The sequence below is a fragment of the Schistocerca gregaria genome, chromosome 5 (genome assembly GCF_023897955.1).
Source record: "Schistocerca gregaria isolate iqSchGreg1 chromosome 5, iqSchGreg1.2, whole genome shotgun sequence".
NCBI classification, from domain to species: Eukaryota; Metazoa; Arthropoda; class Insecta; order Orthoptera; family Acrididae; genus Schistocerca; species Schistocerca gregaria.
Window position 1 is genome coordinate 571,976,059 of NC_064924.1, and position 16,014 is coordinate 571,992,072.

Genomic DNA, 16,014 nt, shown 5'->3' on the forward strand with positions numbered 1-16,014 from the left:
AAGGCACAAGTTCTGCATGAAAAAGGTACAAAAATATGAATTCAAAATAGTCCACAGAGGCATGGAAAATAAGTGAATTAACTATATTGGATGTTACACACCTGGAAATTGAAATAAGAACACCGTGAATTCATTGTCCCAGGAAGGGGAAACTTTATTGACACATTCCTGGGGTCAGATACATCACATGAGCACACTGACAGAACCACAGGCACATAGACACAGGCAACAGAGCATGCACAATGTCGGCACTAGTACAGTGTATATCCACCATTCGCAGCAATGCAGGCTGCTATTCTCCCATGGAGACAATTGTAGAGATGCTGGATGTAGTCCTGTGGAATGGCTTGCCATGCCATTTCCACCTGGCGCCTCAGTTGGACCAGCGTTCGTGCTGGACGTGCAGACCGCGTGAGACGACGCTTCATCCAGTCCCAAACATGCTCAATGGGGGACAGAGCCTGAGATCTTGCTGGCCAGAGTAGTTGACTTACACCTTCTAGAGCACGTTGGGTGGCACGGGATACATGCGGACGTGCATTGTCCTGTTGGAACAGCAAGTTCCCTTGCCGCTCTGGGAATGGTAGAACGATGGGTTCGATGACGGTTTGGATGTACCGTGCACTATTCAGTGTCCGCTCGACGATCACCAGAGGTTTACGGCCAGTGTAGGAGATCGCTCCCCACACCATGATGCCAGGTGTTGGCCCTGTGTGCCTCGGTCGTATGCAGTCCTGATTGTGGCGCTCACCTGCACGGCGCCAAACACGCATACGACCATCATTGGCACCAAGGCAGAAGCGACTCTCATCGCTGAAGACGACACGTCTCCATTCGTCCCTCCATTCACGCCTGTTGCGACACCACTGGGGGCGGGCTGCACGATGTTGGGACGTGAGCGGAAGACGGCCTAACGGTGTGCGGGACCGTAGCCCAGCTTCATGGAGACGGTTGCGAATGGTCCTCGCCGATACCCCAGGAGCAACAGTGTCCCTCATTTGCTGGGAAGTGGCGGTGCAGTCCCCTACGGCACTGCGTAGGATCCTACGGTCTTGGCGTGCATCCGTGCGTCGCTGCGGTCCGGTCCCAGGTCGACGGGCACGTGCACCTTCCGCTGACCACTGGTGACAACATTGATGTACTGTGGAGACCTCACGCCCCACGTGTTGAGCAATTCAGCGGTACGTCCACCCGGCCTCCCGCATGCCCACTATACGCCCTCGCTCAAAGTCCGTCAACTGCACATACGGTTCACGTCCACGCTATCGCGGCATGCTACCAGTGTTAAAGACTGCGATGGAGCTCCGTATGCCACGGCAAACTGGCTGACACTGACGGCGGTGGTGCACAAATGCTGCTGTTCCTGGTGTGTCCGCTGTGCCGTGCGTGTGATCATTGCTTGTACAGCCCTCTCACAGTGTCCGGAGCAAGTATGGTGGGTCTGACACACCGGTGTCAATGTGTTCTTTTTTCCATTTCCAGGAGTGTATATGAGACTGAAGATCAAAGTTCTAATTGGATAGGTACTGGATATTCAAATGAATTTTCATGCAACTTGTACCTTTAGAGTGAATATTAAATACCAGTACTAAAGAATTATCTAATCATTAGATCCTTTTCTGCCAGATGAGTTAGCAAAACATGCCTCTTATGGCACATCCCCAATATAACTCAGACCAATGCTTTAATTTAATTCAGAAAGTGCTACAAAATGCTAATTATTCATTTCTTCATCTCTCATAATGAATCTACAGTAATATTATGATATGCATGTATAAACACCATCTTCTGCTGTCTCACATGTATAGTTTTGCTTATTCTCTATTATTTCATGCAATTAAAGTCTCAGAGTGCATGGTCCTCTTGCATTTCTGCTCCCAGTTCTAGTGAGATATATTGCTGATGTGGTATTCACACCAAAGATCAAATTCACACTTATCACATACTGCCAGAGGTGAACATGTTTCAAAACAACTCAACTGAATCGCACACCAATAGATTTGTAGTGTTACACCTACCCGTGTCACCATCAAGGACCATATATTAAAATTTAAGGTCATTATCTTATGGCTTTATTTGGTATTAAGCTGTAAAAATAAGCATTGTTCACATTCTGATCAGTGAATTAAGTTCCTTGATGAATCACATTAATATGATTCACTTTATTCAAGATGCATAAAATTCAAAATGTTTTTGTTTACTACATAACCATACTCACTATTAGTGCTTTCTATGGAATGTTTCTACAAATGTACGATGAACTATTTGCAATAGTGGTGTTTATACTTATCCTTAGTGTCATATCACCCATATCAGCAGTGGCTTTCAAAATTGATTAATGTGAGTGCCAGGACAATTCCTGTGAAAGATGAGTGACTTCTTTGCCCAACCTTGTCCAAGCTGTGTATGTGCTTTATCTCTCATTATCTCATTGTTGATGAGATGGTAAAATGCGATCTTCCTTTTTTTTTACATTTTTAATACAAAAAAACAAAGAAAATCAGCCAGTCTCTCTTAGATTTCAGGCTTATGAACGAACACACAGGGTACCTGCATTAAACATAATATAAAATGCAACAACTTGATACATAATTGAGGTATTTATTGGCATTTTGCTTCTACAAGTACAGTAACTCAAAATGTTTTCTGTGTTTGCTTGTGGCACCATGTGTGCATGCATATAACTGCATTGTTCACCTAAACACACATCAGTAGCCACAAGGACTCAACAGCAGAAGGCATCTGTGTGCTTTCTCTCATAGAGTTAAAGTCTGTTACACTAGTACAACTTTGGTTTTGGTGTGAGTATGGACTGTGATGAAGTAATGATATTACTGAAGTGCCATATTGTGGGAGGTGCATGCAAAAAGAGGACAGTTCCCAGGTGGCCTTGGACTACTTATTTCCGTAAAGAAGCAACAAGAAAATATGAACAACAGAAACTTAATCCCTACAAAGAACACAAGAGACTGTCCTGTTCAGATGAGAATAATTGTCAGTCTACAAATACAGTTTTATGAAGGTGCAAGAGAAAGCACACAGTCTGTCACCCTCGATTACTCTCCAAGGTCGGAATTGGTTGTGGCCACGATTGGTGGTGCACTGGTGTTGTCTTCATCTCTTAGTGCTGTATTGGTGACTTGTTGCTTACTCAGTGGTAGACTCTGTGTCACAGTTCGCCTCCTTAGTGAAGCGGTAGCATTCCCGCCTACCACGCAGGGGGCCCGAGTTCGATTCCCGGCAGGGGACTGGGTGACTCGCAAGTCAACGAAGTGGCATCAGCTAAAAAGAACTTGCAATACAGCGGCTGAACACTCCCGAAAGGGGCCTCCTGGCCAACAATGCCATCCGATCATTTCATTCCGTGTCACACACTACTGGACACCTGCTGGTGGCCTTAGGGATACCAGGAAGCAGCCAGCGTCATGTGACTTCACGGATGCTATATAGTGCCAGCTGTGTCCAGTGATCATGGCACCCTCCATACTGCAGCAGATGGCGCAGTGAAGTTGCACAGTGTCGGCTGCAGGTGTCTGGCACAATGGCAACCCACATTGCTGTGTGGTAGGTGTGCTGGAGCATCAGGCACCAGAGCTATACAGTGTTCCTCTTCCCTTCGGAGGGAGATGGCGAAGCCATCTTTGGTCTTAGATGACAGCCACAATGGAGGTGACAGCCAAGGACATAGTGATTCCTACTTAGATAAGTAGGAAGAAATGGGACAAGCAGCTTTGTGAAACTGGGAGTTAGCTTTTGATGACTGGACAGCACACCAAGTTGCATTTTTAGAGGCTACTGTTCAATTAATCCATATGTTCTTCCAGTGGAGCCCTCGTACATCAATCAGACACATAGCCAATTGTAGTTACCTTATTCAACAGTACACGATATTGTCCGAAAAAGGTTGTACCTATGGATGTACAACTACAGCTTTGTCACAAAACCAAGCCTGAGAACAGACCATGATTTAAAGCATTTGCAAAGACAATCCTGGCAAAAATGTTAAAAAATAAGGCATTCCTCAATTTGATCTGTTTCTCACATGAAAATACTTTCCACTTGTCCTGCATAGTAAACATGCACAACTACTGCATATGGGAATGGAACCCGCCACTCAATACAATGACAAGATAGTGTATATGACACTATGAAAACTAATTGTGGTGTGTTGAATGACAGGGTTATAGGGCTATTTTTCTTTGTGGAGCCTACAGGTAATGCAAAAAGTTACATATGCATGTTGGAGCTTTATTGTTGTGCAACAACTTCCTCATCACAGATCTTTCAACGAGATGTTACAAGATGCCATTTTGCAAACATGGTGTGAGATTTCGTGGACCACGAGTTTCCAGATCACTCGATTGGGAGAAGTAGGCCATTGATTGCTTGATACCCCAGAAGCCCAGTTTTTTTCTGAGAAACAAGTGTACCAGATGCCAGTTTGTGATCTACCAGATCTGCACCAACTCATTTGTGCAGCTATCGCAAGTGTTACACCTGCAGTGCTGCAAAACACCTTGAGAGAAGGGGAATACAGATTAGATATCAATGTTTATTATATGCGTGAAAATTTTTTTGAGTTAACATACTTGTAGAAACATAGTGTCAGTAAATATCTCATTTACTCCTCAAGTTATTACATTTTACACTATAATATTGCGTTTGACCAGTACAGCCTGTATATACTATTATAAGTCACACGCACAGTTAGTTTTGGGTTGCCCTACTTAGATATTTTGCAACAGATCAGCTGTTTTGAGCATTTCAGTATTCTTTAGATAGCATATGACTTTATATTGTCAGTTGTATCTCTCCTCTAATCAACAAAATTGACTTTCAGGAAACAGTGTGACCGAGGTGGCCTGGTTGATATTAGACATGCGCATCACAGGCATAGGCACAAGACTTCTCATCGTGAAGAGGTGCAGCTGCACTACCTTGCCCACAGCCCTGCTCCTAACTGCTATCTAGACTTGGCAGGACTGGAGCACAAGTTGCAGCACTGTCACCACGAATGCCGTCATGGTGTGGAGAAATCAGTTCAGCAGCTGCAGCACAGCAGGCAGGGCTGTCACACACGTGGACACCACCGCTCTCGCTCTCACGACTTGGGTCGGTCAGTTCCAGTTGCACCAGTTGGGACATCACCAAACCGGTATCCGACAGCGGCACACTTGCCGTCACCAAGGGTCTGTGCGGCTGCTGATGATATCACATCGTCGCCGTTCCATTTCGGGCGGGCACGTTCGAAGTCCCACGAGGACCCGGGGCCAGACCGCAGGAAATTGCCACCATTTGTTATGGGACACACATCATCACCTCACCACCTCAAGCATCGAAACAGGGAACAGGATCAGGCCCGTGCCATGGCCCAGGTGGTTCGTTGGCTGGAGCAGGAATTTTCGTCTGGCCTTGGCACTGCTGATAGATTTGCATCTGGTAACTCTACACAGCCACCTCCTCCTGCAGATGGTCCACCACCTGGCCAGCCAGAAGCAGGAAGCAATTCTACAACAGCAGGTGTTTCTTCTGTTGAGAGGCACGAGCACCATCACGTTCATGAGCACATACATCACCATTACCACCACTACAGGGAGACACCTGTCCTTGTCTGATTCTGGCATACGGCTACTACAGTATTTGATCTGGTCTCCTCGTTTCTGTGTCAGTATTTATTGTGTTATCACCCAAAAGCAACATGTAAAGAATATAGTAATTGTAGTGCAAAAGACAAAGCAGTAATAAAGTGAACTAATATTTTCAGTTTATTCGTGGATTTTATTGCCAGCTTTGACTGTGACAGAATCAGGTCAACATTTATTTATTTATTACAAGAATGATCTATCTGTTACCTGCAAAATATAGAATGATTGTACAGTTCTTAGGCCTACAGCAAAGCAGTGTAATCAAAAACTGACATTATGTTTGTTTAGAGTTACATTCTTGATTGTGCAGCAGATGACAAGAGACTGAAATTCTGTGGCACTGAACTGGACCTTCATTCAGTCATGTCTTTGTATGTCTTATGGTTGTAACCATTTAATTTATTTATTCTAGTATTCTGCCAGGTGCTATCTTATTGATTGTGGATAAGGAAATAGTTTATTTTTCAATCAGCGCTGCTGTGTGGCTGTATCAATAAGGAGTCTGACCAACAGGCTGTGGCAGTGTTGGGTACACAGTCCTTTTCCATGTACTGCAGATATAAGAAACATAATTTTCTATCCTGTTCTTGATAGTATTTTCCTCAACACTGAATGTGGCAGTAGAAATATAATTTCTTGATTTAACATGCTCAGAAAGTCTATTGTTGTATCTGTTTTACTAAAATAATAATTACAATTTCTGAAATACGTAGTACTTTAGTTTTCATTAATGTGAGTTAGAACAAAACAATTTTTTAATATGTGAAGGCAAAAAGATAACTTATGAAACAACAATAAATTAAAGCAAGTATTCATTTATTGATGACTGAAATATTAGTACAATTTAAAAGACAGTAAGGCACAATACCTTCACTCTCAGTAGCATCTTAGGTTTGTATAAACTGTCATGGTCTCCGATAACAATTTTCAGACATAGACTGTATCAATATATTGAACGAAGGAAGATTGAAAGCAATGAAGTTTCCAAGTAGAGCACAATGACACCAATTTGTCACAGATATTACGTAAATTCACACAGATTATCTTGTCAAATCCGAACATGACTGGATATTGGTCTACAATGACATCTGCTTCTCTAAGAGAGCACTGTGTGCTGTAGTTTAGGAAGCTGCGTAACATGATATTGATCCAAATGGTATTATACTAGTCTTTAAATGGGCAAAGTACTTATATAATGATATGATCTACTACACATATATTTAATGAGCTACCAAATGAAATGTTATAATTTATTCTCCTTCTTTATAGTCAGAATCTTATGCATATTGTACATAACTATATTCTGTAAATAGTGAATGAATGACTTGTGTATTATGTTTCAAATTCAGTACATTTTTTTATGTTTGTATGACTTATCTACCTCCACATACTAAAATAATGACCTGTACAATTGTATTTGAATGGAAAATCTTTCATATATTCATTCAAACTGTGTGCAGTTTGGACATTTTAATGAGCCTCAGATTCTGTGAATTTCTGTGGGTATGTTTGTTTCAAATCATACAATATGTAATATTGTATTCAAACTATAAACATTTTATTGCTGTTCTTTGCTTTTCTAATTTTTATGTCTGTTTTAATATATTGTATAGTGTAGATATGACAACTGAACTCGTGTCAAAATATTTATTTTCTGAGTTGTATAATAACTGCCAGTTTTGAGTGTAGAGAGGAGAAATATTGATATTATGTGACTATATTTTTATGATTACTGAAACTGCTCATTAGCATTAATTTTTGTGTTCATCTTCTGTCAAGTTCTCCTAAACAGTATTTCTAAGGGTATCGTCACAACGTTTTTAATTTCCTCCTCCCATTTCAGAGCTCTGTAATATTCTCTAATCACACAACTTACAGACATAACTGTTTCTTGCTCTGTTTGTTTCAACACCACTGTATTACTGTTGTAAATCATACATATTGACATTTAATTACTGAAGTTACCAAGTGAGATTTAATTTCTGGTGTTCCTTAGCAGACAAACAAGGAAACCCAAATATCATATTTTCTATTACAATTACATGTATCTGTGTTTGCCTCATTAATGTCTTATTGTTATGTATGTGAAAGAAAACACATGAAGAGAAAGAGTTCACAGGTCTGTGATGTTATTTATTTGATTTTAAAGTGAGGGACTGTATTTATTAATTTGTGCATAAAATATGCTTTAAAGTCATTGTGAAGGTCAAATAAAAATGTTGCAAAACAGTAGTTTGTTTAAAATAACACCTTTCTGCTAATATCTTCCATTTGATACACTCAAAATGTCCTAATTTAACAGTGAGATACACTTAGAAATATACTCATACATACTGTAAAACACACTTATGTTTTGAATGAATAATGTGTCAGTACCTACAACAGCAATGTGTATGCCTGACAATATTTCACTGCAATAAATTACTACACTCGCCTATTGTATATGTGTTTCAATTAACTGTCAATACCTGAAGAACCTGTGTCAGATAACATGAAAATTATAGAGAGTGCTTTCATCATAACTAAGGAAATTATGGTTAGTAACTACTGTATACCGACTGCAATCTGGAAAACAAAATAAAAAGTTGCGATAACTGATTCAGTTTCATTACCATGCCTTAATGTGCAACCTGAGAATTCATTTAACCAATTACATTGCAGTGTAATTTGGTGTTCTACAAATGTCATTTAGTTACACAGATTTTGTACCAGATAGCTTGGACGTGTCCTGTTGTGATTCAGATGTGACTAGCAATATTTTATTCAATCAGTGTGTAAATTGCATTCTATATTATTTGATGAAATCATGAATGCAGATTTGCTCTCCTGTGAAGACAATCGTGATTATTACTGTAATTACAGAATCCAGTCTATTCAATTCTCTCTCTCTCTCTCTCTCTCTCTCTCTCTCTCTCTCTCTCTCTCTCTCACACACACACACACACACACACTACCCATATCACTGCATTGTACTGGATAAATACACTTTGTATTCAGCCAGCTTTGTTAATGTAGCCATACTCGTGTATGTGTCCAGAAGCTACCAAAAACTCAGTTTCAGCTATGTGGCTTTCAATGATTCAATGCCTCTGCTTACTTGGTAATTGGTTACCTTTACCTTTACTCCTAAATTATTTATACTTCATTGCAGTGTTATAATTTATTGTAGTGTTTCTAGTCACAGAATTACTTGTCTCTCAGATACCTTCTTCTGATGTTATCTACATCGAAGCAATTACTCTGCAATGCATAATTAAGTGGCATTCCCCTCTCCAATAGTGTGTGTGGAAAAAAGAGCACTTAAATCTATGTGTGCGAGCTATGATTCCCCTTATTTTATCATAATGCCAGTAGCTGAGCGCTCGGCATGACAGAATGTTAATCCTAAGTGCCCGGGTTTGATTCCCGACTTGTCGGAGATTTTCACCACTCAGGGACTGGGTGTTGTGTGTTGTGATAGTGCCACGACATTTAACAGTGCCGCTACGACAGTACGCGCAAACGGCGATAGAGGCGCTCCGCAAATCCGCTGAGCGCGGGAGCGCCACCTAGCTACGAACAGCGCCGGCCGCATGTCACGGCAATGCAGTCGAATACGAGAGACTGAGTTGTAATCATGTGATCAGCTATTGTTTCTGAGAGAGAGTGTTGAATATCCACACAATTATTGTGATTAAAGATTATAACATTGTGTTGTCCTAATCATCATCATTTCATCCTCCCAGCGAACAGTCTGCCCGACGGGTGGCCCTAGTCACACGACATATATACAGGGTGATTCAAAAATGCATGTAAATATTTTAAGGGTGTATTTGTGAGGTAAATATAAGACAAAAATGTTCTATACAATTTTTGCTATACTTGGATTATTACAGAGTTATGAACAAAACATGATAATACATTCAATACAACGTAAAGTATTTACTTCCCAGAGTTCACAGTTTAATTACAGTGCATTTGGACTAAAAACTTAAACTGGTAAATAAACGTGACGTAACAAACTGAAACTATTCCTCGCGAATACTGTATTACTTTAGTTCCTGTTGATTGAACTAAATCAATGCAAAATAACTAAGGAAAATACGTGAAGAATTTACAGACTGTACTGTATTTGCACAAATCTTAATGCAATGCATGTTCAAAATGCTGTCCCTGAACTTGCAGACAGACCCGTGCTCGTCGCCGCAATGATCTCTGCACATTACACAGTCCGTTCAACTCTCCACGAATAATTTCACAACCACCTTCAATTCTTTGTTGTAGCACTTCTCTGTTCGGTACTGCAGAAGAATACACCAATGTGTTTAGTCGGCCCCATAAATAAAAGTCTAAAGGGTTCAGGTCAGGTGATCTGGCTGGCCAAGCAATTGGTCCTCCGCGACCTATCCATCGATGTGGATACGCATCATTGAGGTACGCCCTTACGTTGCGGCTATAATGGGCAGGAGCACCATCGTGCATAAACCACAAGGTGGCTCGTGTTGCAAGAGGGACATCCTGTAACAATCCAGGCAATTCCCCCTCCAAAAATTCGCGGTAAGCGTGCCCAGTCAGCCTTGGAGGTAGAACATGAGGTCCGAGTAAGTCATTCCCCACAATACCACATCAAATGTTTATGGAGAATTGATGTTGATATCCACGCACAATTCTCGCGCCAGGATTCTCGACAGCCCACTGGTGCACATTATGCGAATTGATTACACCCGCACGAGTAAACATGGCCTCATCTGTGAATAATATCCACCGAATGAACATTGGATCATTCAAATGACGCTCTTGTAACCACTGGCAGAATTGCTGACGGCGAGGATAGTCTGCAGGTGTCAATTCGTGCACTTTGTGCAGGTGAAATGGATGCAACTGTTGTCTCCGAAGCAGCCGCCATACAGTAGATTGTGGAAGTCGTACAGCTGCACTAATTTGTCTCGTACTGATGGCTGGATCTTGGTCTACCAGGTCCAAAACATGTTCCTCGACGTTCACTGCATGCTCAAGTGGTCGACCTGAATGTGGCCCAGGACGAATGCCATACTCCCGCATACGTCTGTCCACAGATACAAACGTCTGATGACTTGGTAACCGTCGTCTTGGAAACAGCTCACTGTACCTTCGTCTTGCTGCAAGTGCGTTTCCATCTGCTGCACCATACACAAGGTGCATATCAGCATACTCACTGTTTGAGTACATTATGTGCACGAAACCTGTAGCCCTCCAACGATGAATGAACGACAGGAAGTACGTTTCTGTTACCAACAACATCAGCGCCATCTTCTGTACAGTAGGAGTAAACAGCAATTGCAAACACAAACAAACACTATTCATGCAGTTTCGAATCAACTGTTGGGAGATACGTATGTGCATTACGTACCAGAATATGGCATCCTGCTGCTTGCACTGATGTCGTTTTGATACGGACATGACTTTCGTATTTTAACGATAACTCTGGAGTTAAATGTTTATGGAAAAACATTTATAGAACATTTTTGTCTTATATTTACCTCACAAATACACCCTTAAAATATTTACATGCATTTCTGAATCACCCTATATACATTCCACATGGGAAAAATATATAAACATATCTAAAAACAAAGATGATGTAACTTACCAAATGAAAGTGCTGGCATGTTGATAGACACGCAAACATACACACAAAATTCAAGGTTTCGCAACCAACAGTTGCTTCATCAGGAAAGAGCGAAGGAGAGGGAAAGACGAAAGGATGTGGGTTTTAAGGGAGAGGGTAAGGAGTCATTCCAATCCCAGGAGTGGAAAGACTTACCTTAGGGGGGAAAAAGGACAGGTATACATTCGCACACACACACATATCCATCCTCACGTACACAGACACAAGCAGACATTTGTAAAGGCAAAGGCAAAGGCAAGAGGACATATAAGTGTGGTGTACACTGTCTTTTCAGTAGACCTGTTGCACTTTACTAGTGTTATGCCAATAAACTTCAGTCTCTAGTTTGCTTACCACAAAAAATTATGTACTTGATTATTCCAGTTTAAGTTATTTAAAATTGTAATCACTAAGTATTTTGTTGAAATTAGTCCCTTCAGATTTGTGTAATTTATCGTACAGCCAAAATTTAGCAGACATCTTTTATATGAATTCACATTTTTCACCTTACATATATCTTGTTTAAATCATTTTGCAATTGGTTTTGGTCACCCAATGTCTTTACAAGATGGTAAATGACAGCATCATCTGCAAACAGTCAAAGAGGACTGCTCAGATTGTCTCCTATGTCATTTGTGTTGATTGGGTACAGCAGAGGGCCTATAACACTTTCTTGGGGAGAGACAGATACTACTTCCATTTTACAAAGGGCATTCAAAAAGTTTTGCGTAGTAGTCTATTTTTTTATTTTTGACATGAGGAGAATGAAATTTTTTGTGAACATACTTGGAACAGTTAACTATAAGTTGGTAAATAAAAGTGGTTTCTTTTATTTACAAGTGAGCCATAATGGACCGTGAAGTAGATGTGAGGTTGTGACAACGGTCAGTGTTGGAGTTCCTCTTGAACACAGGCAATGACTCTGTCACACCAATCCACAGGAAGCTGCTCCCTGTTTATGAGGGATTGCAGCAGTATCCAGCAGTGGTTGCAGACATTTGAAGGAGGTGGTTTCTCTCTACTAGACAATCCACAATGCGGGAGACCCTCGCACACATTCTTCCTCAACGTTTTCATTTCTCTTGTCCTCTACCAGTGATATCACACTACCCAATGACAAATGAGTCATTTCAGCAAGCTGTTGTGTCATCACACATCTGTTATTTTGGATGGTTTGATCAATGCTCTCATTCACATCACTCACAGCCGTTGATGGCCTACTGCATCATGGATTGTCCAGTACAGAGAAATCACCTTCTTTAAACCTGTGCAACCACCGCTGGATACTTCTACAATCCACTGTGGCCTCCCCATAAATAGGGAGCAACTTCCTGTGAATCGATGTGGCAGAGTCGTCAGTGGTCTTGAAGAGGAACTCCATCACCGGCCATTATCGCAACTTGACACCTACTTCACGTCCATTATGGCTCACCTGTAAATAAAATAAAATACTTTTATATACCAATGTATAGCTCAATGTTCCAAGTATGTTCACAAAAATTTCATTCTCCTGCAAAAATAAAAAAATTAGAGGCGATTGTGCAAAAATTTGTGCCTTTTGTAGTTAATGACTTTCTGTCAGTTATTATGAACTGTGACCTTTCTCTCAGGAACTCATGAATACAGTCACACAACTGATTTAATACTCAATAGGCATGCAATTTGATTAGAAGTCACTTGTGAGCAACAGTGTCAAAGGCCTTCTAGAAATCTAAAAATACAGAATCAACATGACTCTAGCACTCATTAATACTTGAGAATAAAGAGCTAGTTGTATTTCACAAGAACAAGATTTTCTGAATTTGTACTGAAAATTTGTCAGTAAATTGTTTTCTTTGAGGTAATTGATAATGTTTGAACATACTGTATGTTCCAAAGTTCTCCTGCAAATCAACATTAGTGATATGGGTCTGTAATTGAGCAGATTACTCCTGTCTCCTTTGTTGGTTATTGGTATGATGTGTGCAAATTTCTCATTTTCATGTATGGATCCTACAATGAGTGAGCAGTTTTAAATGATTGCTGTGTATGAAGCTATTGTATCAGCATACTCTGAAAAAACTTGATTGGCCTACAATCTGGACCAGTGGCCTTGTCCTTTAAGCTGCTTTGCTACAGTGAGGATATGTACTTCTAAGTTACTCAAGTTGGTAGCTGTTTTAGATTTGAATTCTGGAACATTTACTTCATCTTATTTGGTATAGTCACTAACTCTTTGAGTTTGGGCACACCATAGTTTACTGGCAAGAATCATTTTGTCAAACAGCAACGCAGTGTTACATTAACAATGCTACACCTTTCTCCAGTGGCTGAAAGAAATTATGCTTAGAAAGGTAGTTTGTTTCACTGTCATTTTAATCCATTCATCATCTGAATGACACTTCACACTCTGCAACAATAGCATGGCCACTGCAGATGGGATGACAGCATATTATGTTATAATAGGAGTTCTGCAGACAAACTTAGCTACAGCGCACATTTTTTTTTTTTTTTCTCTCTGAGTCCTTCACTCTTAGGTACTCAAAAGAATACACATCTTATTCACTAACATTTGTTTGCAGAGAATGCAGTACTTGAGGGTTTGTACTGGTTTCTCAGCTGAGTTTACATGTTTTATGGCCAGAAGTACAGTCAGAAAGTTCACCCAGATGCAGAATTCCTTATCTGCTTAAGTACTTTAAGACAGCCCATACTTTTGCATTGCTGACGAGAAATGTGTTTCATAAGTAGACCTTGGGGATATGTTCAGTAAAATCAGTAGAACAACCAAGGCTTTCCGTCTGAGTATATTGGAATATAATTGCGTTACTCATTTAATGCTACAAAACATTTTTTCTAATGGAGGCCAGAATGCAGTCCCCCTACTATTGTGGTAAATTTTAAATGCGGGTGACTAGAAGTGATAGAGTGGCAGTCACCTCAAACCCTGAGGTAAAACTGTCACCTTTTCCACACCAAATAATGTTAGATCTATCTTTCTGCAGGTCCTAATGGTTTATTGACACACAGGTGATTTACAAAAATCATTTGCATTGACAGACAATTTAGCAAGATGAAATACCAGTGACAGTCAAATGATTTCATCATGAGGGCCTGTTGCTAGGGAGATAATTTAGAGCTCAACGGCTTTGGCACACAGAGAGGCAAGCAACTACTGTCAAAATTACGTGAAAATTTCTTAATACTAGAGCAGCAAATGAAAACCTTCTGCTCCCATGTTTTGTTTCTTCTGTTCCCACATTCTGTTTCATTTTTGGTGCCTTTAGAGACCTGGTTTATAAATTACATAAATATCATAATTACAGTGAGTAATTGAAATGGACAACAAATAAAGATGGGCAGTTGGTACTTCAATATATTTCTAGTCAATGTTCATGGGTTATCACGACAACACAAATTTATCTCTGCAAAGTTTTCAGAGGATCTTAGGATTACTTCTGCTAACAGTGCATCTTCAGAATGAAAAATGCGCATCTACAAAACACCCACAACAGGTATCTCTGAAGTATATTATAAAAAGCACCATAAAATATCAATAGTAGTTTTAAATTGTCCAGGATATGCCAATTTTATTAGAAACTGACATCATGCAATGTTTCTGTTAATGGGATGGGAATGGGAACATCATAATGGTTCATCGCAAGCCATAATTATTAATAATTATTTTTTTTTAAAAAGTAGATGAGAAACTCAGTTCCTGATGTTTGGAGGGGAAACAGCACAGCACATTGAAGAAACAAAACCGAAAATATACTGAAAGAACAAGATCTTACATATCCCGATGTAAAATAAAGAAAATTATTATGACTCTCAAAAGCAAAAGTTCATTGGAGTTTTTGATATCTCCAATGAGAGATTTTGTTTTTTGGTTTGTGGTTATTATACATATTGTTTTATGTCACACATTATACATTATTTCATTCAGGGTTTTTTTCCACAAATATTAAAGTATAGTATTGTTAGGCTTCTTCAGGGCTTTAGTTCAGCTGGTACTCACTGGCATTCATACAACTGCCCAAATAGAAAGAATACCAGAAATTCTAAAACCTGCAGATCTATGGTGGTATGGCCCGACTCTTACAATACCAATCCTGTAGTTGTTTAAAAATTCTATAATTCACTCAGTCAGTCAGGTAATAGAAAATAATCTCATACCATAAACCTAAAATAATGGGTAAGAAGATAATATTGAAAAAGATATTTCCTTTGGAGCACTTTAAAAAGGATTATAAAGAAAACTGTGCTTCAACACTGACTTAGTTCGTCTGATGTTAACCACTTCGTCCATTTGCACGAAATCAGGTTAAATGTTAACTGATAACAGTCAATGCAATACCTTACTGCTTAGCATTAAAACAAAGATTAATCTATGTTTTATGTTAATGAAACTCATATCTAGAATTAGGTTACATCTGAAATAGGATCCTGGTTGCAATAGCAGTAGGTACTGTGACCAGTTAGAAACCAAATGTTACATATTTTATAATGAAATAAGAAGCAAATAATAAAGTGGTTAAAATGGTATTGTTAGACGAATGTGAAAGCAATATTGCAAAAATTTCAAATGGAGATAGTAATAGTGCTGAAAGTGCAGTGAAAAGACCTGACCCTGTGGAAAGTACAGTACCTCAGAGTTCTGCAGTAAATTGTGTGATGGGTTCATTCAAAGACACCATGCTTTTGCTTTCAGTGGAATTATTTTAGTGCTGAGAATCTATGGATAGTTTTTAATATAGGTAGCGT

General features: G+C 39.9%; 1 protein-coding gene across 1 annotated transcript in view; it reads left to right on the forward strand.

The window, feature by feature from the left end:
- The window catches only part of LOC126272170 (protein naked cuticle homolog 2-like), a 1,268,099-nt gene extending 1,260,014 nt beyond the window's left edge, over positions 1 to 8,085 (forward strand). Inside the window, exon 8 of the mRNA XM_049974811.1 lies at positions 4,841 to 8,085. Within this exon, the coding sequence (XP_049830768.1) occupies positions 4,841 to 5,615 (775 nt within the window). The 3' untranslated portion in view covers positions 5,616 to 8,085. The remainder of the gene's footprint in view (positions 1 to 4,840) is intronic.
- The last annotated feature ends 7,929 nt before the right edge of the window (positions 8,086 to 16,014 follow it).